Source organism: Ambystoma mexicanum, chromosome 9, assembly GCF_040938575.1.
Source record: "Ambystoma mexicanum isolate Mex_15411 chromosome 9, UKY_AmexF1_1, whole genome shotgun sequence".
Lineage (NCBI taxonomy): Eukaryota > Metazoa > Chordata > Amphibia > Caudata > Ambystomatidae > Ambystoma > Ambystoma mexicanum.
Window position 1 is genome coordinate 481801803 of NC_090931.1, and position 26836 is coordinate 481828638.

Consider the following 26836-nt stretch of genomic DNA (forward strand, 5'->3'; position numbering starts at 1 on the left):
GGTACGCCCCTCTGAGATCCAACTTAGTGTAAATACGAGCATCCTTTACTTGGTCCAGTAGTTCCGGGATTAGAGGCAAGGGGTACCGTTTTTTTACAGTTACTTGGTTTAACGCACGATAGTCGATACAAGTTCTTAGGTCTCCTTCCTTCTTTGGGACGAAGAACAAAGGTGAGGCTGCCGGGGACTTGGACAGGCGAATGAAGCCGTTAGCCAGGTACTGATCTAAGTTTTGCTTTAAATGAAGGTTCTCAGGTTCCGTAAGGGCGTAGATCCTACTGCAAGGAATTTGAGCGCCAAGTATGAGATCGATCTGGCAATCATATGGTCTATGAGGTGGTAAAATGTTGGCTTGATCTTTCTGGAAAACATCCTGAAAATCCTGGTAATCCTGAGGTAGCAGATTTGTTGGACTCATGACTGCTGTAATCATTTTTATCGGGGATTCTTCCAGATAACAAGTATGAGCACATTCTGAGAAAGTCACTCTCTTTTCACGCCAGTCTATGCAAGGATTGTGCGTTTCTAACCACGGCATTCCCAGAATTATTTGGAATTGTGGAGCCTTGATTAAGTCGAACACAATATTTTCTCGATGCCCATCTTGACCCAACAGTGTCATTTCCGTCGTTGAATGAGTTTCTGGACCAGAAGCGATCTGACCCATCGACGGTGGTGACTAAATCAGTTGTGGTTTTTTTTCGCAAAGAGAAAGATTCATCATTGTAGCCAACTCTTGATCCATATAGTTACCTATAGCTCCGCTGTCGATGTAAGCTCTGACTGCATGCATACGAGACGGTTGCTGGTGACTAATGAGGATCATTGGTAAGGCTAGATGCAAGGTCTGAGAGTCCTTCTTCTCGCTCGAGAAGCGGACCTCTATGCTTGTCGGGCGGGGTAGTTTTCCGGCTCTGGTTGAGCGCTGATCTTGTCGGCGACCCCTACTGCCTTCTTAGGTGGTTTCACCGGACAGTCTCGTAAAAAATGCCCTGCTGTTCTGCAATATAAACACATTTGCTGCTGCCTCCTCTTGTCTCTTTCTGTTTTGGATAATGGCCCCCTAACTCCTCCGATTTGCATGGGTTCGGATGTATCTGTACTTTTGGAGACGTTGTCTCTTGGTCTCACCAGAACCCGATTCTCAAATCTAGCCTGATCCGCCTTACGGTTCTGAAGTCTGTTGTCCAGCTGAACTACCAGGTCTATGTACTCAGCACAGTCTTGAGGTTTGTTGACCACCTGCGCCAAAACGTCTTTTAGTTCGCCTCTCAACCCATGATGGAATAACGTAGTTATTTTGTCTTCGGGCCAGCTGGTTTCCACCACCAATCTATTAAAGGTTGAAATGTAAGTTAACAGGTCCTGATTCACTTGATGTAGAGGCAGAAGTTTGTTATCTAAGACTTGGCCTTGAGAATGTCGGGTGAACAATTTCTCCATGTTGTGCTGAAATCCCTGGAAATCTCGGAGAAGAGGGTCATCTTGATTAACTAGTGGTATGGACCAATCAGCTGCACTGCCGCTGAGGTACGACAGTACACAGGCCACTTTAGATTGATAATTCGGAAAAGCTCCAGGCCTACATAAGAAGTGTAGGTGGCACTGATTCATAAAAACTGCGAACCTTTTAGGGTCTCCGGCAAAGCGTTCTGTGGAGCTAAAGGTATAGCCCCCGGTAGTACCACTTGTACTGGGCTGCTTGACTGAGTTGGGACTGAAGCTCTCCCCAATCCAGGTAACGGCGTGTGGCCAGCTTGAGATTGGAGTAGTTGTCTGGCGAGGTCGTCCGTACGCTCTTTTGCCACAATCAGTTCTCTTCTTAGAGCACTAGTTTCTTGTCGAGCTGAATGCACCTCAGCTCTAAGTTCCCCCAGGAGCTGGGCTAATTGGTCAGTCTCTGAGGTTTACATGGTGCCCGGGTGGAGTTTTGTGTAGAGGCTTAGCGTTCTGTTACGCTCACCTGGTTTCCACAGGGGCGCCGAACGAAGCTGGACTGCGGCGGTCTCTCCCAGCGTGACTCGTAGCGAAGTGATGAGTGACTGCACCTGCCCCTTTAGTTTCGTCTGTTGGGCACGAAGGAAGATTTGCCTAAAATGGTGAAAGTGATAAATTAACTAGCCGTTAGGAGAAGGGCCAACTTCCACCTCCGCGACCTCCCAATGTCCCTTCACTGTGTCTCACCTTAATGTGATGAAGGATGGGCTCTCCCTCCTGTGACTGTGTGCAGGGGTGCGTCGAGATTCAGGGATCCAGTTAACTTCACTGATCCTGTAGCCATATGGCAGGGTTCCAGACAACAATGACTCTGAGGTGAGTCTTTATACCAATCCTATATAGCATGAAATGCTTTAGAGTTCTGGTTGTCTTAAAGTTCACTCCTGTACCTTTCTTTGCAGATTCCCCTTTGGGGTACTCCCGAAGAAAGACGACTCCCCTCCGGATAAGATGGGGTAATGCCAAGGTAAGTTTCAATAATTGCACGATTCAAAAATGTCCAACAAGTGATATTGTTCTTTCGTGCTATTAATCTGCTGTCTCCTTTTATTTTTGCAGGTGCGGCGCCGCCGGAGCGAAGGTCGTGTAATGGTGAATCGTGGAACCGCAAGTGAATACTGCTTCTGGTGAGTATTGTGCTGCATGAGATTGAATGTCCTTTACCGAAGCGCAGCTCACCTGTTGTTTTCTTTTCTTGTTCTGCAGATGCGGCTGCACCGGGACGGCAATCGCGTGAGAATGCCTCGTTGAATCGCGTGGACGTACATCGCTTAGGTGAGTATCACGCTGCGCTATGCTAACTGTCTTTAAGCTGGTTCTTACGTAGCGCGGTTAACTGATGTTGCTTTTTCTGCAGATGCAGAGACTCCCGAGTGATGGTGATGGAGTATTAGGTAAAGCTCTTGTTCTAATCTTTGATCTCTCCTTCCTTTGCAGGCACGGATCGCGATGACCAGAATGGACGTGGCTGAAGACAGGACTGGAGCTGCAGGCAGGGTGAGCGTTACGCTGCAGGAGTGCAGAATAACGTGATGCGTGTTCTGTTCTTCGGGCGTGGTTTAAATAGCTTCCCAGTAGTAGTTCCCAGGTAAAGTAGTTCCTGCACCACACCTTATCAAATAGTCCCCAGAGAAAGTAGTCCTTTCAACCAACCTCATATTGGGCTGTACATGGTTCTGTTACTTGATAACCTGTCTTGCCTGAAAAGGCAGTATGAGCCTGGCACCAACAGCGCCAGGACTGAGTCCAAGAAGCCCTTATGCAAACCTTTGGGGCCTTAAAGGTCCTGATGGGTGCCAGTACTCTGGGCCGACTGGTCTGCTCCTTATGTCTGGGGGCAGGCACCGTGACAGATTCCCAAGGACAAATTAAATCGGATGCCACCTTTGTGTTGTTAGAAAGTTTCAAAAAGGGGGTTATGGACACCTTGTCAATAATGGATGACTCGATTAGAGATTTATAAACCAAAGTCAACAGTATCATCCAAAATAGTCCTGGGGCTGGTTTGTGCTTACAGCACACCATAATTAGACCCTCTGACCAGATGGGGCAAAGGGTATGGGAGAGCAACATTGTCAGCGACACTGCCCTGCGGCCTAATCCCATGGTGGTACCTACAAATCACATTAGCCCAGGGACATCAATGGTCAGGGGAAGTGAAGCAGAGGTTGGTGTGGTTCTTAATCTCCCCCCACAAGCGGCCCCCCTCGTCGAAAGTTATTACTGGAGTCCGGAGTCTACCAGTGGGTGCTTTTGAAACTTTGTCATCTTTGATGAATAAAGCAACTCACTGGATTAACTCAAATATAATGGGCCTAATATTAATCCAAAATCTGTATTGATGGCTGGAAGAGAGGGATGGGTGGGACCCACTAGGGGGTCTATCATGGGTGACTTTATAGTGGTTTAGTTCTCTAACTCCATTTTAGTGAATCACCTGCTTAGCTCTAATCTGACTAGAGGCTTAAGGGCAAATGGCTCTAAACTTGAGAGTAGATTGTGGACCTGGATTACTTTTACCCACAAGGGAGGGTGCTGGTAGCTGCACCGGTTGGGCGAGGACAAGGACCCCCATCGTGGGTTTTATCACAAGGTAATGCTGTTCCTTTGGGTGTTCCTGGTGGGGCACTTGTTTCTTCCTGGACCTCGGTGGGAAGGAGAGCCCCTAACCACCAGGGGCGGGCTGCCGCAGTTGGGAACTGTGCGGTCTCGAATTGTTTTGAGCCTCTTGTTTCAATGGATGATCAGGATTGACAGAATGTAAATCCTGGTTCATCTTTGGTGTTGGAGGCAGGGATCATTGCCAGACCTGCCCTACAGGAAGTATGCTGTATTACTCAGGTGGGAGCACCATCCAATATTCCTGGCCCTGAATCCTGCGGGTGGAGAAACATCTTAAACTAGTCTCTTGGAACGTAGCGGGTTCAAGGAACAAGTTGCAGTTGGATGCGAACATCGAGTTTATGAAGCTTCACGAGATCATCCTACTGCAAGAAACTTGGGACTTGGTACTGCCCCGTTTGGATGGTTATGCGTCATATGGCATTCCTGCTAAAAAGAACAGGAGATGGCAGAACTCGGGGTGTCTGGCAGTGTTGGTTAAAGCGTCCCTCCCTTGTGGGGTTGAGGTGGTAGAGACTTGGCTCGAATTTCTACAACTGTTAAGGTTTAAGTTCCCAGGTGTTGAGGGTTTTGATCTCTTGAACTTGTACAATAGTCCAAATGGGGCAGTCAGGGAGGTTTGGTGCAAAATTGAGGAATTTGTAGACCTGTATTTTGATATCCCTATGAATTCTAAGAAAAGGCTTATTTGGGGAGGGGACTTTAACAATAAAATGGGTTGTGGTCTCCCTAGGGACCTATATGAACCCACGGACAAACAAATGTTTGGGGTCCTCAAACCTGTAATGGCTGATAAGAGGGTCTGCTCTAGGGGTCTCCAGATGAGCACTTGCCTTACTGAGTGGGGTTTGCGCTCAGTTAATGGGCGATTTAATCCCGATATCCCCGGTAAACATGCCTTCAGTAATCATGTGGGGTCCTCCACGATAGATTACTTCTGCCTCACGTTAAACTTATAGAAACACATTGAAAGCTTCGACGTTGCCCTGGTGGGGAACAGCGACCACTACCCATTGGTCCTTAGCTTGAAAGGTTTAATATCTGTGTACCCCAGTGCATCCAGCTTCTCATGTCAAGTAGAGGCAGATGCTGTGTCCCGAAAAAGAATTAAGTGGGGTAACATTTTGGACTCCGGCCTGCATTGGAAAATATTGGCTAGTCAACGGTCCTCACTGTTGGGGATCTTAGATTAATCCAATAATCATTGGGCAGTGGCAGGCCTTTTTGTGGCTGTTTTGGAGGCCCTCACGTGGGGCTTCTCAATGGTCCCGAGACCGACAGGTACAGCAGGAAAACTGGGCTGCTTTGACGGAAAATGTAGGCTGGCAAAATCAGCACTTTTGTCTGCTCTAAGGTGTCCTGCAGCGGACAGACATTGCATTGCACAGGCACGGACTGCCTACTGCAGGACGCTTGAGCAAAGGAAATGGGAGCTGGAGACTATAGCCTGAGAAGAATTCTTGGAGGCTATAAGGGTTAATGATGCAAAGGGTTTTTGGGAATTTGTATCAAGGGGGTCTCGTGATAGCCCTATGGGGACACATGTGAGGGCTTCTGACTGGGCACCCTCTATCACGATGGCAGAGCCAGAGAAGAGACTCAGAGTGGGGGAAGAGTATTACATTTCTCTCTGGAGGAAGTAACTAAGGCAATTGGGGCAAAATCTTGTAATCAAGATCCTGGCCCTGAAGCCATACCTGCAGAGCTCTTTATGAGCAAGCTCGACCTTTGGGCTCCGTTGTTGATGAGTGCCTTTAACACCTGTCTAAGTTCGGGCCATTATCCCCTGTCATGGAAAACAGCAACAATTTTCCCCATTTAAAAAAAAGGGGTACATCACTAAACCCTCTTCTTACCGTCCCATTTCTCTGTTGGACACAGTATTTAAAATTTTCGTATGTATTTTGCTGGGGCATTTGGAGTGTTGGCGCATTGAGAGCACATTCAACTTCATTCACATACAATTTGGATTTTGCCCAGGTTTGGGGACCATGGAGCAGGCACTCAACCTGTATCTACTGATATTGAATGTTATTTTTTGCAAGGGCGAAACGGTCAACATTGCTTTCATGGACTTAAGCACAGCTTTTGACAAGGTTGATCGCTCCAAGTTGTGGGGCGTGCTTGAGTCCATGTGCTGTCCGGCCGATATTGTGACAGTCTTGCTGGAGATCCATTCGAACACCAAAGCCAATGTTCGGTTTGGCCCACGGTGGAGGTGCACCGAGTTGTTTGATGTGATATTGGGAGTACGCCAAGGGTGTGTACTGCACCGATTCTCTTTACCCTATAAATCGATGGGTTGTTGCAGGTTCTACAAAAGACTGCTGTGGAATTTTTGAGAGTGGGAGGTAGGCCTTTCCCCGTTTTGGCGTAGACTGATGGCACAGTACTCGTGGCCAGAACACCTAACGCATTACAGGCGTTGGTGGATGCGTACGCCTCTTTCATGACCGGCTTAGGTTTAAAAATAAACTCAGTAAAATCAGCGGTCATGAGTTGCAGTGGCAGTAAGAAGACGATTAAGATGCAACCCATTGTTTGTATAGGGGATATTATCCCAAGGGTAAATGAGTACGATTACTTGGGTGTGAGGTTCTCAGAGTGTTTTTCGAGTAAGGCACATGTAACAAAGCAATCTTTGAATATGTGCAAATACCAGGGGGGGTCTCAATCGTTTCTCCTCTAGGTGTAAGTGTCAACACCTGGGATCTGCACTCAAGGTCTATTCCATGCAGTTTAAGGCAGCCTCTCTCTATGGAGCAGCTCTTTGGGGGTTTCAAATGCCTGGTGACATGCAGGCAAGGGAAAACCACTATTTTAAAAGACTTTTGGGACTCCCCAGCTCTTCTTCCTGCGCATCTGTACATAGAGAACTGGGGATGCCGTTTTTGGAGGATGAGTGGGCAGCTGCACCAGGTTTACTATGGCTTAGAATTTGGGGAAATCCCAAAGCCGAGTTGTGCCATTTTATAATTAAACCAACCATGAGCATGGATTTGTGGCATAAGATACCCTAGCTCAAATCTGTAAGTGAGCACATGTACAGGGTAAATTTGGCGGCTATGCCACCTGCAACCAGGCTGTTTCAAGTTAGAGAAGTACATTCTTCTAAGAAGGTGGTAATCAGGGAACTAGCTGCAACTTGCACCAACGCAGTGCGGCCCTCGCAGGCTGATGCGTATCATCGGCTTATTAGTGGCTTGCCCTCCATTCAGCCGTATCTTACTTGGGCTAGGGTGCATCATCATAGCTGGCTTATTACCAGGGCTTGTTTCGATTGCCTGGGCTTGAGGGGTAATACGGCAAAGTGGACAGGCTATCCGGATGACCCACGCTGTCCTGTCTGTTTTGCCCCCTGTGAAGATTTGGCTTATTTTATCTTGTTCTGCCCAGGTTATGCAATTATAAGAGAGCAAACCATTTTGCAAGTACTGAGACGTGCTGACATGCGCTTATATAGGCCAGCACTGATGTTGCTATTAAAGGCAGAAACGAAATTTACTGCCTGGGCACTGCTTTCTTATTTGAAGGTTGCAATGTCACTGAGAAATGGAGCCATAAGAAGATGTGTTTTTGTATCTTAAATTATCTTGTAATGTATGGATTTGAATTGTATCGATCAACTTTGTATTTTAGAAGATTCATGAATTGCCTTATTGTGATATTTTATGTGTGGTTATTAATTATATTGTATACTGTTGCATTTTAGAGACTAATGTTGTATTTTAGAGATTATTGTAATCTTCCTGTTTTTTATTGTGATATTTTATATGTGTGTTTAATGGACATTGTTCTGTCCGAATAAGCTTTTCAAACACAAACACAAGTCATAAGGATGTTGAGGAAATTAGAGAAATCCATGAACCTCATTCATCTGGATTGGGCCAGGAAAACATGGTACCCAGACCATCTGACCCCTGATTCGTCTTCTTCAAAGAAAGGACTTGCTCTCCCAAGATGGGGGTGTCCTTTTACATCCAGAAATCAGTACTCTGTACCTTTCCCTTTCAGAAACCAGGAATGAAGATTCAAAGATTGGGACCTTCTGAAAGACATGACAGAGGTGTTGCTCTCGGGCAGAACGCCAGCAACAAAATCCCTGTAACGCTCCCATTGGAACACATTTTGCAGCTGATGCAGGGAGAAGAATTTTGATCCTTTCACTAGTAATACTTCAGCTGTATTGTCTTTTTTGCTTAATCCAGCCCATCTTCGTCTCCAAGTCTTTACAGTAAAAGGATACCTGTGCTTTCTATTTTTAAGCACTCCTCAGAAGAGGTATCTTACTTTAAAATTCCATTGATTGTACAATTCTTAAAGGGTCTTACTAACATGTACCCTCTAGTCACTTTTCAGGTTCCTGTTTGGGATCTAAATTTAGTGTTAAAATTCCTTACATGCATACCTTTCGAGCCTTTGCACTCTTGTCCGCTAAGGCTTCTCACTTTGAAGACAATCCTACTAGTGGCTATTACATCAGCCCGCAGGCTGAGTGAGTTACAGGCTCTCTCTTGCAAGCCTCCTCACACAATCTTTCATAAAGACAAAGTTATACTTAAAGTCAAACCTTCTTTTCCACCAAAAATAGTCTCTGACTTTCACTTGTCCCAAAAAATCACATTGCCATCTTTCTATCCTCCCCCGCATGCAAGTAAGGAGGAAGAAAGGCTCCACAGGCTGGACCCAAAAAGGGCTCTAAGCTTTTATATTTCAAAACTGTCAAAATTTCGGCAAAGTGACCAACTTTTCATTGGTTACAGTAACCAGAAATTGGGCCTAGCAGTAATGAAACAAATCTTATCCAGATGGATAATCCTAGCAATTGGAGAGTGTTACAGATTGTCAGGTAAAGAACCTCCAGATGGGCTAAGGGCTCATTCTACTAGGGGCATGGTGACTTCAACAGCTCTTCAGAGGGGTGTCCCGGTGCAAGATATTTGTGCAGCGGTGACCTGGTCATCAATGCACACGTTTGTGAAACACTATTGTTTAGATTCCACCTCATCCCAAAGGGGTCTTTTTGCTAAGGGCATTCTACATACGGTCCATGAATAGAATTTATTAGTACTCCCTCCTCCAAATTTTTACTGCTTTGGGAGTCTATCTAAGATGAGGAATACGTGGAAGGACACGATCCATTTGAAGAAAAGGTTACTTACCAACTGTAACGCTCTTTCGATTGGATGTTCCTCCCACGTATTCCTCATCGACCCTCCCAACCTACCCTGCCGTACAGTTTACGTATTTTACACTCAATGTTCCTCGAGAGCTTACGGTCTAAGGGGTACACCTTATTAACTCATCAATTGAGAATCGAAAAAACAGAACTGAAGCCAACGGGCGCGGCTGGAGCCTTTTATACTGCGCATGACGTCAACACTCTCCGGCAGCCCTCGAGGGACATCGACGCCACGACATCGAGCACAGTGCCCTCTGGTGTGGAATCTTTTTTTCTGAAGCAGCAAAGCTGAATATACGAATATATAAGATGAGGAATACGTGGGAGGTACATCCAATCGAAAGAACGTAACAGTTGGTAAGTAACTTGTTCTTTTCCCCCGGTCCCTTTTATTTTACCGGTTTTGAATTTAAACCTCTGCATTCTTGCCCTCTCAGAATGCTGACTCATTAAATGGTCTTCTTGATGGCAATAACATCTGCCCACAGGGAGAGTGAGCTGTAGGCTCTTTTTGCCAAGCCAATTTTCACAACCTTTTTCAAAGGAAAGGTGGTGTTCAGAGTGCATTCATCATTTTTAACAAAGCTGATATCTGGGTTCCATCTAACACAGAAAATAGTACTACCTGCCTTCTGTCCACCACCTCACCTCTCTAAGGAGGAGGAAAGATTGCACTGTTTAGAGCAAGAAGGATACGCTGCAGAGTGAGGATTAAAAGAATAGTTCACTCAAAAATGTTATTGGCTCAAAAGATGGGCCATGATAAATAAATATATATAAAACATATTTATTAATAAAGTTCCTAGGTAAACATTTGAGCAAATGAGGATCAAAGCCACACATTTCAATCACTAGGAGGCATCCATTTTGTGAAATGGATGAGCCTCCTGTGCTTGTGTTAATCTCTGCCCTTGCAGCACTAATGAAGCAAAAGCCAGCCAGCTGTAATAAACAAAAGCTACCAGCAGGTGGCTTTTGATTCATTATTGCCAGGAGCCCGGGAAACGTAGAAAGAAAACTGCTGCATTTCCAAATACAACAATGTTGTATTTCTGACTGAGGCGGCTTTTGCTTTGAGTCTACTGGGCTCCCCCGACCCGGGTGAGCCCAGGAGACTCCAAGCGAAAGCCGCCCCAGTCAGAAATACAACGTTGCTGTATTTATGATTTCCGTGGTTTTTTAACCACAGTAATCACAAATACAACAACTTTGTATTTAGAATTGCTGCGCCTTTGCTTTTTGCCTTTCATTTTACGTTTTCAGTGCTTCCCTGGGCTTGGGGAGCACCGAAAAAGTAAAAAATGAAAGTGAAGTCAGCCTCCTCCATGTACAGCTCTGCTCCGGCTGCAGTAAGCAAAAGCTCCCAGTAGGGGGCATTTGCTGCTTGTTTAGTGCCTCCAGGGCAGAGCTTAACATGATCTGAGGCTGCCTGAAATGGCAAAATAGACGCTCCCATGTAAACGCTTTGAGCCTCGTTTGCTCAAAGGTTTACATAGGAACTTTCTTTAAAATGATGTTTAATGCATGTTTTTGATTATTGCCCATCTTTTAGGACAATAATATTTTTAAGCGCACTATTCCTTTAAATAGCATGACACAATGTCATTAGTGGTAGGCATGTGTTCTGCCAACTCCCGCACTGTTGGCTCATCAATGTGATGCTGGCTGTGCAATCTGCTGCACGCCGACACAAGTGGTCCAAGTCATTAATGTCAATTACCTTTATTCGGCCCTTAGGCCATCCAAGTCCATCCTAGTAATACATTTCTAGAGAGAGTTTTAGTGTTAAAAGCTGTGATTTAGCGCTCCCCTACTTTGCAATTATTTTACTTCACTCTAATCTCTACCTACTTCTAATGCACCAACTCTGCTGTGTGGATCATCTGGTGGTTGTAACACTATAAACCAACCTAAGTTAAGTTTAGTTTAGTTTAGTTTAGCTTAGTTTCTTTATACCGCCCGCCGAACCCTGAGGTAACTTGGCGCCAGAGACTTAGAGCAGATTACAGCAGATTATAGACATACAAGATACAGGATAATAACAGTAAGTGCAAGTGACCGGGTTACATGGTGGTTGAGAGGTAGACACAGGAGAAAAAAGAAAGTACAGTGGTGAGCCAATGGTTAGTGTGTCAAGCAGTGGTTAAGGTAAGATTTGAAAAAAAGAAATCTAGATACTACCGTGTGCTGAGGTTCAAATACATTTTTTAAATTATTATTTCATTAATACAGCTATTTCCTTAAATCTTAAATTCACCATCAAAATGTGTTTTGTTAACTAATAACAAAGGAACGCATTTTGTCTAAGAACAGACACAAGTAATTAAGCAATACAGTGTGCCTCAAAGTACACCACTGATAAACCCATTTGCACAAACCTTACACAAAATACCAAAGAGTAGTTTCTACTGTGAATCCCTGGGTTGAGGGTACCCAAGCCAATTTCTTGTAGTAGTATATTCTCTATGAAGTTGGTGGGGTTTGCCCCTTCTCCTCCCCGGGGAGCCCGGTGATTCTTACATTATTGGGTCTTGCCTGCTCTTCCGCATCAACAACTCTTCCCACAAGGTTCTCTTGAGGTGTCTCTCAAGTTGCTTGTGTTTACCGCCACTTCTTTTTCCAGAGCAACTGTGCATTCAGCAAACTACCTGACATCTTGCCTCAAGAGTTTCACATCTAGACTGATGGTGTCCATTTTAGATTCTAATGCAATCTTCAAAGCTGTTATGGCTTCCAGGACCTGTGATCCACATTCGATCTGGCTTGTTCTGCTTGTTGTGATGGGGTCACTGGGGTGGTGCCCACTGCTGAGTTTGTGGGCTTGGCGAAGGTGGCCAAAGTGGGTTGCTTCACCTTGATTTTTTGTGACTTGGACGCCATTATCAGTTGTTTTGGCGCTGGATTGATCTCTTTGTGCAAGCCCTCACTTGCTCGTGTCTAGTCCGCTGGTCTTACGCTGCCAGCGGATGTCCCGCCCTTGCCTCGTGTCTATGCCGTTGGTTTCTTGCTGGTGTCTGGTGGAGGCTTCCTGCTATGTTTGAGGCTACGATGATGTCATTTGGGCATCCCCAATGTGCTCAGTTGACAGGCGACCACCCAGACTTCTATTGTGATGGGGAGCATCTGTGCGCTGCGGTGGACGATAACCACCTCTTCTTTTGTATTGTATACGTTATAATGTCCTGTGTGTTCCGGCCTTGGCGATTGGGTGGTGGCCAGCGTGCTTTCCCTTGCCTATATGGGCATGTGTGCCAATTTCGTTCCCACCTCTTCGTAGGGAACCTGCTGCGCTTGTGGAGTTTGATAATCGTCCCTTATGCTACCTTGAATATTACAGACTAGGGCTTCGCGTGGTCGAGTCGTCTTTTCTATTATCCCCCGCATTGTCGTGCGTGTGTGTTCACGAGCCGTGCTTAACTACCTTAGGTACCCCAAGGCTGCATGTATGTCAGGGTAGCTGCACCCTGTTTGCAGTACCCCCTCGATTCCTGGGGTAAGTAGTTTGAGTTCTGCAAATTCGTGTCACGCTGCATTATGTGTTTGCTTATTTTGGTGTACTGTTAGGGCATGTATCAACAATTTTGGTGTTTATATGGACTATGCTCCAGGGCCTTGCTTGTATGGATGTGGGATTGCTTTCATCCATGTAGTTTACAGCCTGGCGGCTAGCACCGTGTGTATTTGTACCAGATTTGGCTCGCTATGGTCTAGACTGGCTTCTGCCTCTGCTCAACCTCGATGTGCGGCCATTATGTGGGTCCGGTGTCAGAGGGGCCAGTGCAAACACAGGCATGGATCCGCCTCACATGCACACTCTGACCCATTATGTGTCTGAATATATTCCAGCCGCCCTTGCTGTAATTTAATGTGGCATGTTCTTCAGGGACTATGCCTCCTCCCCGGCGGCTAGTACTGTGTGTTTTTGTCCCTCATTCACCACGCTATGGTCTGGGCTGGCTCCTGCCACATCCCACCCCCGGGATTCAGCTGGTGTGTGGGTCCGGCATCGAGGGGTGTGGAGGGGGCAGTGGTAATACGGGCATGGCTCAGTTTCCAATGCGCTCTATGACCCGCTCTGCACCCGCATCTAGTTTATCCGCCACTGCTGTATATCAATGCAGCAAGTTCCTCAAGGACTATTCCGCCACCACCCATACTGCTGTCTTGACCTCCGTGTCTCCGGTGATCTTCAGGCGGCCGTGGGTATGGGAGCCACACCGATCTCTGCTCGATGTGTTCTCCCGTCTTTGGAACGAGAGCATCCATGCATTCCGTGGTATGGAAGTCGCCTGCCTCCGACACTCAGCATGGCAAGATCAGACCCCGACACGGACCCGATACATGAGCCAGTCGGGCCGCTGCTGTTCTCGGCTGCCCCTCTGCGAAGCCTCATAATGCTTTGTTGCTCCGTGTACACGCAGGTCTTTGTCCCTCGGCCACCACCATCTTGCGTTTGCCTCCGTTTGCTGGGTCACTATCTTCCTCAGGCCTGTTCTCCGTGCTTATCTCACCCACAGCCTCCTGCTTGCACACGACTGTGCCCTCTTTATTTAGCCCATGATGTATTAACAGGTGTCAACGCACACTGTAGCATCCATTACAGGATCGTATCGGATTGGATCAGCAGGAGCAAAAGGGATCCCGCCCTTACAGCATGGCTGCCTACGCACACCCCCTCCTGCCTCCTCAAAGTTGGCGCATTCACGGCACCAGAAGCAAAGGACAATCGAGGGCACAGGGGATATGACCCCATGTCAGCAATTGGGCCAAAGACCTTAAGCCCCTCTCCGATAGACCCTCTCCAACCCTACATACCCCTCCCTCCCCCTTGGCCTCAGTCAAAACCTTAGTCAAAGTCAATATTCATTTTTTGATGTCAGCCAGTTCAGAGAGAGATTGGTCACAGGAGCACCCACGGATAGTGTTGGGTTCTGTAGGTGATGAGGCTGGAAGGAGCTGGCCCCCAAAAGTGCAGCTGGCATAGACTCGCTCCAAGTGCTGCAGGGAGGACTGAAAGGATGCTTTCCCTTGCAGGATCCTTCCAAGGCCAGGTCCATTAGATTCACTGCAGGGGGACAGAAGAAGACGGGGGGGTGGACAATATCAGTGGCCGGTGCCATCCATGGGTCAGCGACCAAGCAGGTAGTTCAAAGGATGAGCTTTAATAACAGCCCACAGGATGTAAAGGGTGCAACGGGCACCAGAGAAGAGGCCGATGGATCAAAGCCTCGAGTGGGTTTGGCTACGCCCAAAGCAATCCTCTCACAACCACTGCCCAAAATATCAAGAAACTCAGCAGTGGCCATGCAGTCTAGGCTCCCTCCAAGGGTTGGCAGATTAGCGTTGGGCACAAGTTCATCTAGTTTCATACTTAGATGGGTAATGTCAGGCAAAGAGTTGAGAGCAGGCAAAGTCCCACAGGAAAGTGTACCAACCTTTTTGCTGTCCATACCCATGTTTAATTTCAGGAGTATTTCAGAAGAAGAACTTCACACTATCCTAGCTAAACTTTAGCCAAGGCCTGCTCTGAGCTTCTGATCAGTTCCATCACAAGGATAGTGAATGCTTCATTTAAAGAGGTTAGGGTTCCAACCAGACTGAATGGTTCATGGATTACCCCCCTGCTTAAGAAGCCTGATCTCGACCCAAAAATTGCCACTATCGGCCTTTCTATAACCCTCCCTTTATCTTCAAGATTCTGGATAGAGTGGCATACAAACAAATGCTTTGCCACATGAAAGAGTATCCCATTCTAAATGAGGGTCAGTCAGGTTTTCGTCCACATTTCAGCACTGAATCAGCGTTGCTGGAATTAAAATCCAACATGATGTCTAATATAAATGATGGTAAAATAATGTTGCTGATGTCTTTGGACTTAGCTGCATTTGATTTGGTGGACTACCCCCTCCTCTGAGAGAGACTGCAAAAGATAGCAAACTTTAGTGAACAAGCAAAGGGTTGGATGGAGTCCCTCTTGGGAATGAGGACCATGCGGGTCTGTAGCAAGCAGGCAGAAGCGGACCCTGCTATAGTTAGTTATGGAGTTCCACAAGGGGCTTCACTCTCCCCGGTCCTATATAACCTTTTTTCAGCCCCCTTCTTTCATATGTTAGAAGAAAAAAAGATTTGCTTTGCTAACTACGTGGATGATTCGCAGTGTCTTATTCCCCTATCGGGTATCTATGAGAAGGATGCTATAGCAGTGTCTGAGGTATATGACCTCATTCACGAATGGATGAACTCGAGTGGGATGGTGTTAAACCATGGCAAGACAGAGCTAATGATCATTGGCTCTAGAATCAGACTTGCTAAATTGGAACCAGAGTACAAATCATTCCACATAGCAGACCATGATATCCCAACGAAGGAAAAAATAAAAATCTTGGGAGTATTGCTTGATCAGTCTTTGAGCATGTCCGCCCAGGTCAGCAGCCTGGTGTCAGCGTCGGCCTATTATATCAGGCTTCTGTCGCACTTACGCCCATTTCTATCCCAGCTGGGTTGTGAAACGATTGCTCGTGCCATCATCTCCGCGTAAATTGATTACTGCAGCTCCCCCCTCATAGGAATAGGTCAAACTGAACTCGCTAGACTCCAGGTGGTGCAGAATAGCACCATAAGAACGATCTTGGTCCTACGGAAGTTCGCCCATGTGTCAGAGGTTAGAAGGAAATTATACTGGCTACCTATTGCGGAGAGGATAGAGTTTAGGTTGCTTACCATAACTTATAAGTCTCTTAATTGATCTTTTCCCACGTACATTGCCAAAAGAGTCAAATATAAACTGGTGGTGCGCTCTCTGCGTCCAAATGATGAACGAAATTTGTACATCCCGAGAACATCACTGGAGTTGGTTAGAAGGGGCGCCTTTTGGGCTATTGCACATGCTAAATGGAATGCCCTGCCTTTAAACCTGAGAAGCAGCTTGACTCTGGAGACATTTAAGAAAAAACTTAAAACTCACTTATCCAAATAAGAATGATCTCCCAGATCCCTAATTTTTACTTCCAGCTCAGATTGTCTCCGGCGCCCGTATGCCTCCGGGCCCCTGGCAGCGCCAAATAAAAATGTAATGTAATGGGGGAGGGGGAAAGGAAATCCTCCACTGCTAAAACTCTGGTCATTCCTTCAGCATTGTCCAGTCCAGACCAAACCTCCGGTAATAGAAAAACAAGGGGCTCAGATCACATGGGTTTATCTCACCTCACCACAATCCAAATCCATGGAACACTCTGGGAGGTTCTGGAGTTTTGCTTTTGGTGCTCCCCTGGCAGATCGCGAACACCCAGGCAGGAGCAAACACCTGCACACTTGCTTCCCGTGGGCTTTCACCCTTGCGGGTGAAGAACGCTGTAGATATCCGGGTGGGGGTGGGGCTTCCAAACCAGCAGGAGGAGCAGCAAAAAGAGAACTCCCAGGGCACCCAGGTGGGAGCAAACACCTGCACCCTTGCTTCCCGTGGTCCAAGGAATTAGCCACTCTCCTGGAGGAACTCTGCACAGCATCTCGAATTGCCTGGGAGTGGCCCGGTTGTTCCTGGGCAATGCGTTCCATCCGCTCCTCAATCTGCGTGAGCCTCTACCAGGTGGCATCCAGTGTGGGTTGCAGAACTGGGCTTGGAGGCACATGCCAGTGCCTTCCCACAGAGCTGGAAGCATGTGCACCCGTCTGCATCATCATCCTCTGGAGGTGAGTCAGTGTCTTCTCCATGGTGCCAATGCTGTGCACAACGAGATGTTGGGGAGGATAGTTCAGGGGCAACGTGCTCGTCTTGGAAGCAAGACGACACAGAGCAACACAGGTTTGATCCCCGGGTCCACGCTTATAAACCTCTGGGTATGAAGCGCGTTATAAATAACCTATCATATCATATCATATCATATCATATATCATATCAAAAGGTGAGATACTGGGGAGAGGAGTCCATGTATATGTGGCTCAGTGAGACAGCTGCAGAGGTTTGGTCAGTGGTGCCTGACACAGGTGCTGCAAAGCGTGCAGGTAAGGTGTTGTCCGTGCAATGTGCTGGAAATCAGCCTCACTGGTGTCTGAGGTGGGGTCGGTGGTTTGCACCCCAGGCTACATACAAACAGTGGTGCGAAGTGGCTGAGTGGGGGGCGAGGAGCTTTTGCACGCTGCCCTATGGCCGCTGTGGGTGCCAAAACCGTTCAGGGTATGTTGGTGGCCCCAGACCTGGTTGGAGTGCTGCTCTCAGACAGCGAGGTCCTGTAAGCCTCCTTGTGGCCAGGACTACTTGGTTACCTCGGGGCTGCATCAATGGACAGTGCAGCATGAGCTGGTGCCATACTGACACTTGCAGGAGTGGCAGATGTGCTGGGCCCTTCCATGGACATGGGCTCCTGGCTGTCTGGTGTGCCTTTTGGGAGACTTGGAACATGGCATTATTTCCCTTGTAGCAGTGTTGTCCGTGTGATTTCATGTAGTTTAGCAGTGCAGTACTAGGAATATTTGGTGGGCAAGGTGCAAAGGTCCCAAAAGAGGCTTGTTCAAATGACAGGGAGTTGGTTCTGTTTATGAAGAGTTGCAAATGTGTATCAGACTTATTTCCATCGAAAATAGGCGGAATTACTGCTGTCCTATTGTCTTCAGCTGTAACTCTGCCTGACAGGATTACCATTACCACCAATGGTTGGTGCGCGCACCCTGATATGGCCATAATTCCTCCGGACACCACATTGGTATAGGTAGTTCCATCAGGCAGAATTTCCGACGGATTGACTGTCCTACTTGTAATGAGAGCCAGCATATTTTCTTAGTTTGTTCATGCAGGGCTGACCCGTTTCTAGCGCTATCAATCTGAATTCATCATATTGCATGTAATACTTGTGTAATAGCACTGCCTCAAAATTACACAAATTGCAACTAAACTAAGTAGTCTAATAAAAATGTTGTTTTCGTTTTTTCAGAGAGAAGCGTGTTGGAATTGATTTGGTGCATGATGAAGTAGAAAGAGAGCTTATAAAAGAGGTTGAAGTTATCCAAGGTGCTATGGCTTTGCTACATCGCACTTTGGAGCAAACCATTGAGCAAATCAGGTAATTACTTTGTCACCACTCACTGTACTCTAAAATGGATTCCTTAGTAATCATACAAACTTAGAAATACAGTACATGTCCGTTTCTTGATCGTTATGCTATGTCCATTACGCCAGCTGTAGGAACCCGTCTTGACTCTTGTGCATTCCTGTTTATCCCCCATACAACGGAGTAAATAAATGGTTATATATGATGGAGGGATAGAGGGGTTATGGAGACTTGGAGGGATACACCAAGTAAAAATAAATAAATAAAAAATAAAAAAAAGAGAATGCCTCGGACAGTGTTTTCGCCAACTATGCTTAAAACAATGGCATGCTCACATCGATTTTCTTCACTCGATACAGCGATAGGAATCTGAGCCTTTGCCTTTTCTACTATTTTTGTTACAGTGTTCATGTGTCTGAGACATTTCTCTTACTCTTGATGGACTAATCCCATGTGTGCACCTCCACGTGCAACTCAACAATTGTTAACATTTTAAGATACGCATATATTTCCGATGCGCAGGAGATTAACAAACCCGTGTTTTGTGACAGCATGTATTCAAACTACCACTGCCGGGACACCTATGTTCACGATTCAGTGAAAAACCGAAAGCCCACCCGTGCGATTAATTAATGTACAGACAATAACAGAGATACATTACTGAAGCACTTTATCTAGATTTGAGCAGCTCCTGTGGGGCCAGCGTAAACTCTTTAATTGTTTTGCACTAGCCTTTCTCAACTGCAGGTTGATCTGAGCTTCTGGAACCATTTCCTGGTGTATGTCAATAAGGCAGAATAGTGTCCAGACTTTTGAGATAGTGTAAGGATGCAGTACTGTATTTGCACTTTGTGTGGCAGACAGGGTGTGTATGGCGCAAGTTCTTAATACTAACGGGCCTTGCATGTTACCTCTTGTACATTATAAATGGTGATAAGATGTGCTAGTATGTGAATTGTTTTGGTAAGTGAAATGAAATGCATTACACCTTTGGGGACTCCACCTTTCCTATGCCCAGATTCTGAAATATTTCATGTGATCTTGCCATCCCTGTTATCCTGGTTATTAATCATTGTAGCATACGCTTTTGTTTTGGCAAGTCAAATTTATGTGTCACCTGGCTTCAACTGAAACCATAAAAAATGTAAAATAAAATAAATAGAATTACAAGAGGTAAGGAGTTTGGTGTTGGGACAGCAAGGTCCCCTGCGCAACTAGTCGTCTGTGTTCAAGGTTTGGCCTGCAGCCTAGCACATGGTTTTGTCAGGGAACCAAACTCCAGGGTTCCCAGGAGGTTGAGGAGAAGTGGGTGGGTTGACAAAACCTTGTTTGTTGGCGGCACTGGCAAGAGGATTGGTACTCCAGTACTGTTGGTAGTTATTTCACAATTCAGTCCTGAGTTTTGGTTGTGCATGGATATTTATTGTTTCAAGTGCAACATAACACATGGGGCACAATGTACCAGTAGGAGCTGAACTGACAACTGCCACTTTTAGGAAACCAACGGAAGTCAACTCGGTCCTCCACGCCTCAAGTTTTCACAAAAAATCAGTCACCAACAACATTCCCAAGGGTGAATTCTTGAGAGCCAAAAGGAATCGCAGTACACAGACGCACTATGGCCAAGAATGCTCAACGCTCATGAAACGATTCACGGAGAGAGGATATCCCCAACATGCAATAGACACGGCCAAAGATACGGCTAGCAAAAGAGAAAGGACCACGCTGCTCTCAGCCAAAGATCCATGTATAGGAGAGACCAATACCCACACTGAAATCCGGTACATCACACAATATTGCAGTGACAACCAAGAAGTCCAGAAAATCCTAAGACGACACTGGCATATTTTGACGATTGATGAAGACATCAGAGAATGGATACTAGACAAACCATGCCTGACCTACACTAAGGCCAAAACTTTGAAAACAATCCTCAGCCCATCCTTAATGGCACCAACTCCAAAATTGGATAACCATTGGCTCACAAGAGTAAAACCTATTGGCTTTTTCAAATGTGGAACTTGCTCCATGTGCAAACATGCCAGAAACACCAAGACAATTGACTTTAGTGAGACTGACACACACAACATCAATCAATTTATTAACTGTAAATCGAAATATGTCATATATGCCATAATATGTGTGTGTGATCGAAAATACATCGGAAATACCAAGCGGGAACTCAGGATCAGAATTCGAGAACATCTGAGCACCCTACATTCCCAAAACGCCAAATACCCACTGGCTCTGCACTGGCAAGAAAAACACCAGTGGGCACGCAAAGATGAAATTGCCTTTGGCAGACTCGAAACAATACCGGCAGATGCAAGAAGAGGAGACAGGGAACTCCACCTGCGCCAGAGAGAAGCAAAACTAATATGCAAATACAGAGGCGTAACAGTTGGCCTCAACACTGATCATGATGTCCATGTTTTCCTATGAGCTAACCTCCTCTTTTCCTTGCTTGTGTTCCCTGTCTCCTTTTGCTCAACCTATTTTTTCAATCCCATCCCTTGGAGCACGACCTGGCTCCGCCTCCACGCTCCCAGAGGAATTACTTAACTAACATGCATTTACCCTACTTTGGGTTTTACTTCCTGACTGGTCAGCTTGACCTGTGCCGCCCTCCAACCAAGTGGCATTCTCTCTTGCCCAGCTACAATACCTAGGGGATCTCCAGGGCTTATTTCTATTTAAATCCCTCCACCCTTACAGGGCCTCCTTGCTGGTGCGCCTCTCTGCCCTGCGACCAGCATTCCTCATCATTTAACACAGGGTTCCCGCCCTGATGCACAGTTGCCGTTTTCACAACACGCAGTAGCAGGACTAGCCATGTCTGACAGCTCTCTCATCTAATCAGCCGGGCCCACGTCATGACCAAGCCTACGGCCAACCATCCAATCATATCCCTCAGCCTTGCTTCCAACCCGGAAGTCTCTGGTCTTATTCCAGTCGGCTACACTTGGCCCATGACTGGGATCACTCGGACGTACACGGACCTCCTGCTCAGGTGAGACCTCGCTACCCCACCCCTGACCCAACGCCCGTCCATGCCTTTACCCGTGAACATCTCCGCACTTGATTGCGGGTTTCACAATAGACCCGACCCATGGGATTCACACCATCATGGCCCCTTACTTACTTGCCCTCCTTAGCACCACGAATCCGTGGCCCACCGAACCCTCCCCCGAGTGCACCATTCATGCACCACGCGGCACCCGCCCCTCAGAAGCCGAGTCGTGCCCTCTCATCCTGGGGATTTCTACCGCCACCGTCATGGCAGCTGCTGGCTAACCACTAACTCGCCGGTCCATCTAACAGGGACTTTCACTCGGGACCCTGTTACACCCGCCGCACGGGGCTCGTTACCAGCCTTCCGCCAGGTTGCCACCCGAAAAACCCCAGTGGTCCAGAAACTCGCCTGACAACTCTCTCCTTGATCCGCAGCACTCCACCAGGGGTTGCCCCCTAGCCATAGGATTCTCTCCTCCGTCATGCACGCCCCATGACAACGGGCCTCCCCCAGTGCCTCCCTGCACCTCGGGGTCTCCCACACGGGGACAACGCAACGTGCACGCACCACTGCCCTTCCCCCTATCTAGCCGGTTACCCGCACCTTTTACTCATGCTATGAACCTGTCACGGCACCGCCCAATGCTCACCAGCACCAGCTTGGCCGCACCTGGCCCATTCGCGTGCACTTCCGACACGCCACTCTGATTGATCATTGTCCATGCAACCTGCCGCAATTCCTCGTTGACATTTTGGGCCTCATTACGGCCCAGGCGCTAATGGGTTAACGGCACCGTAAAAGGCTGCGGCGCCGTTAACCTATTAGCGCCTAATTACGAGGTCCCTTTGCAGGACCCGACCTTAACGGCTGGTGTAGACCAGCCGTTAAAGTAGGGACCCGCAAAGGGACCTTGGTGCTAATTACGGTGCCGCAATTTGCGGCACCGTTCTTAGCGCCTTCCCCATTCCCATTGAGCCCTATGGGGCAAAAATGGGAATGGGGAAGGGCCATAGAGGAAGGAGGAATTACCGCCCCGCCAACCTTGTAATGGGGTGGTAATTCCCCCTTTCTCCTTGGCGGAGTCGGTAACTTGCCGGCATGGACCATGGTGCTAATAGCACCATGGTCTTCCGCCAGGGTCGTAATGAGGCCCCTTGTCTCTTCTTCCAGACCAGCTATCCAGCAAACACCCAGTACCCTATAGAGGGTGTGTTCTCCACATGCTCTAACGTGAGCCCGTACCCCAACTTAAATGGTAAGCACAGCCCCCTATGCCCTGCACTGTGACTTACCCAATTGACTTCCAGCTTAACCAGCCGCCCTCTAACTCTCTCTCTTTATATGTTTTATTCCACTGTTTCCCTTGTCTCTTTCTCCTTGGTACTCAAAATCTAAATGGACCTCCCCTACGTTTAAATACCTGGCTATTGTATCATTCATGATGTTACTTATTACATTTTTACCTTACCACTTTGCACCAACCACCTCACCCACCACTCACCAATTATCTCTATGCACATATCCTGCTGTTCTACCCCTGCCTCTCATTGCCTTACTGTGGCCAAACATTTCTGAATGTCATATGTGTTCTTACACCATGACTTCCATAAAACACAATATGTCACTGCTTTGCATGACCGTACCATGTTTGGATTACTAAATGATTCTCTTCACCATGACTCCATTAAATGCAGTGTGTCACTGCACCACTCACTCTCCCACCACTCACCAACCCCCACCTCACACAGCCTTGAGAAAGACTTTGGTTGAAACGCGCGTCGGCTGTCTTTTTGTTTTTGTGGTTCACCAACCTGGTACATTGTGCCCCATGTGTTATGTTGCTCTTGTAACAATAAATATCCATGCACAACCAAAACTCAGGACTGAATTGTGAAATAAAATAAATACAAAACACAAAATTATGATTCTAGAAACAAAAAAGAGAAATACATCCCCACTTCCTGATAAACATTGTTCATCAGAGTATCAAAAACCCTATTTCTGCTGCTTGAATTTTTTGGGGCTCCATAAAAAAAAATATTCAATGCAGCATTAAGTGTCTTCACACCATATCAATCAAGCAGCGGCTTTACAAACTGCTTTCTGATAAAAGAGAAATTACGAGAGTCGAACAGTACATGTGATAGATCTGGTATCGCCTTATTACATAGAGGACAAGTTCTGTCTTCATGATTTAATTTTGACCTGGCCACCACAACTACATAAATATTAATTTGTGAAAGCTTTAAGACTCCACAAATCTCTTTTTCATAAATATCCTCAGGATATCTTTGCATCTCCTTGGGCTAAGCCATTTCAATGACTCCTTACAATGTTTTATGTTTAATACAGTCCTCGAGTTCTGACCCAATGCCCTACAATCGTTCAACACTAACCTTTTTTTGAATACTCCCAGAGCTGAAAGACGTAAGGACGTTCTCCGCTAATTGGACGTCTCTCAGACTCGATGCATCAGAGGATTTCCTCTGATTACAGAATTCCCCAAGGTCCCATCCTTAGCAAGCCTCAACTGTGTGAAGTCCTCAAGATGGCCACTTAAACTTTACAAATGAAACTAACAAAGCCTAGCCTTTGTTTATTGCGCAATCGTGGTTAAAACTGTAGAAAGCATTCACCGTTTGCTTTCAGTTTCGCCTGTCAGCAAAACTGGATAACATACTACCCTTATACAGAAAGATTTAAGGTGTTTTTGAAGCGCCTACCACTACAATGGTTTTAATACGTCTTGCCCGATGCTGTTTAATAAAGAGCAACATTCTGTTCCCTCTAACTTGTGCCCTTCTTTCTAAGTAGTTAATTTGTTTCTACATTTTAGATTACAATTGAACAGTATGATTAGATATTTGTATTCATTCACTTACTCAATTTTATTAAAGTGAAAAAACCAACAATATGAAACAAATCTGAGAGCTTTTGGAAAAAAATTACTTTCGTTCTCTTTGCGTGTGTTCACTATACAATTTCACAACGTTTCCCCGGATTTCAGCAAGAGTGAAATGTTGAGTGTGGGTTTGTGGCTACGCATATGTTCCCTATACAATTCCACACTGTTTCACCAAACCACCAAATTTTACAGAGTCACCTGTTAGGACCCCCCGCCCCAGACATTACTGGCTACATGATATCTGGACACCCCATCCCTTTCCCCAGATTTCAGCAAAAGTGAACATTTGGGTGTGGGCTTGTGGCTTCCCGTATGTTGCTTATACAATTCCACACCGTTTCACCAATCTGCACCACATTTTGTGCAGTCACCAATTAGGACCCTTCGGACTTTACTGGCTACATGACATTTGGACACCCCACCCCTTTGCTCGGATTTCAGCAAAAGCCTCTGGGTTTGTGGCTTCACGTATGTTCCCTATACAATTCCACACCATTTCACCAATCTGCACCAAATTTTGCACAGTTAACTACCTATGATGGAATGAAAGCCCGGGCAATGCCGGGTATATCAGCTAACCTACAATAAATGTTCAGGGAACCCACACTTTCTAAGTTTATTCTATAGCCGAACTAGAGCCACTCTTATCTAAAGCTGAAGAAAAATCAATAAACATACAATATGGTTTATCTTACAGCAGTCTACAATACTTAAACGCTAAGCAATTATTTGTGATAGTTCACACGATCTGAAAGCCTGCTCGGAAGGTATATGTTGTATTGGGTACTATAATCCTGTAATGTTTCCAGAACGTTTCCGGAAAATATTTTCTTGTGAATTTAAGCAGCGTTGTTTTTGAAAATGTATTATCACATACTGGTAATCATTGAGGTACAATTCTCTGCAATGTATGTTATGAGTGCATTACACTATTTTAAACCCCTCCTATTGAAAAGGTAAGCAGATACAGAGGACCCACTCTAAAATATTCATAAGCAAACCTTGCACATGCTCAAAAAATGCTCCATGGACAGAGCAGCAACGACCGTGGCAGTGCATTATGAGGAAAGTATCAGGTGGACCTAGATGAGTCAGAAGGACATTATTTAGTTTACCATGTCAGATGACTCCATTAGTGATTTCTCTTGTTGACTGTCCTCAGAGGCTTATTTTGCGCAAACGGGGCACTGATCATGAGTCTCTAAAATGGATCAGGTGTAAGGGTGCATAATACGGGACAGCCATTTCTATTTTTAAACTGTAACCTCACAATAACCATCCTTAAAGTCTATAGGGCCTTATTACTAGTACAGTGGTTTGGGTAAAAACAGCAGTAATTCTGTTACCGCCACTTTACTGCTGCATTACCACATCAATGTACTACGAGTTTCGCAGTAGGGAAGATTTACCTCCCAAAAAAGTTGGAGGTAAGTCTTCCTGCTTAAGGCCAATAATCAGCTAAATTTCTGCACATTAATTCCGCAAGCAGTAAATATGGCAAAAATCCCCATGGAGTCATGTGGACTCCAAAAATGAGGGATTACCACCACTTGTATTCCTGTGGTAACTCCACAAGACCAAGTGGCGGTAATGGTAATCAAGTTTGATGATAATAGGCGATAATCGGCAGATTTACTACCAAATTACCACCAATTACCACCAAGCTCACAATGAGGCCTCTATTTGTCTTCTGAATGGGAGAAACTCACGAAGCAGGACCTCCTCATCAGCGGTGGTGATGCACATATAATTGATTGCAGAAATTGGCCTTCTCTGTTCAAGTGCCCATTTTGAATGGATTGTGTCCTCCCACGTATTCCTCATCTTTTGATATATCCATATCCAGCTTTAGCTGCTTCTGAATTTTCTGGTATATAGCGTACGCAGTGACCGTTGGCTTCAGTTCCTTTTTTCCGCGAGAGCTTCGGAAGGTTCCTTGGGCAAATTTACAGTTAGTTTGAAAAAAATATATAAAAATATGGCTTCTTCGTCACCATCATCGACTCCCAAATCAAAGTATAAGAAATGCCACAACTGTGGGGGCGTAAATGTAACTGACGGACCCCCATCGGGTGTGTCTATGGTGTCTCGGATCCGATCACAAGACAATGGAGTGTGACTCCTGCATTTCGATGACAGTGAAAGCCATGAAAGAACGTAGAGGGAAGTTAGCTGCAGGTAGGTCACATAAATCCCTTTAGACGACTCAGTCGGAAAAAAGCGATCTTCCGATGAGTCGAGGGGCGACTATCCTCGTCGGAAGAAAGCTGAAAGGTGATATCGATCTAGGCGTGGCTCTCACCACTCGTCGTCTTCACGACGTATGAAAAAGTGTCACAAGTCTCCTTCTTCGACATTGAGTTCCTCCCCTAAACAGGTTACTTGCCTGTCCAAATCGGCCTCACAGCCTGAATGGGAGAGATGCAGACTGAAAATGCTTCAGGTCTTCAAGAATGCGGCCTTGACCCACTTGAGGAAGAAGAATAAGAGTCATGCCCATGTTGAGGGGAAACCCGACAAAGAAAGGGCAAAGGAAATTTCGGAGGTTCCATCGAGTCAAGAAGAAACTCCTT

The 26836-nt window shown here is 46.2% G+C and overlaps 1 protein-coding gene across 1 annotated transcript in view; it reads left to right on the forward strand.

The window, feature by feature from the left end:
* The window catches only part of TEKT1 (tektin 1), an 880590-nt gene that overhangs the window by 488397 nt on the left and 365357 nt on the right, over nucleotides 1–26836 (forward strand). Inside the window, exon 4 of the mRNA XM_069615027.1 lies at nucleotides 18229–18357. Within this exon, the coding sequence (XP_069471128.1) occupies nucleotides 18229–18357 (129 nt within the window). The remainder of the gene's footprint in view (nucleotides 1–18228; nucleotides 18358–26836) is intronic.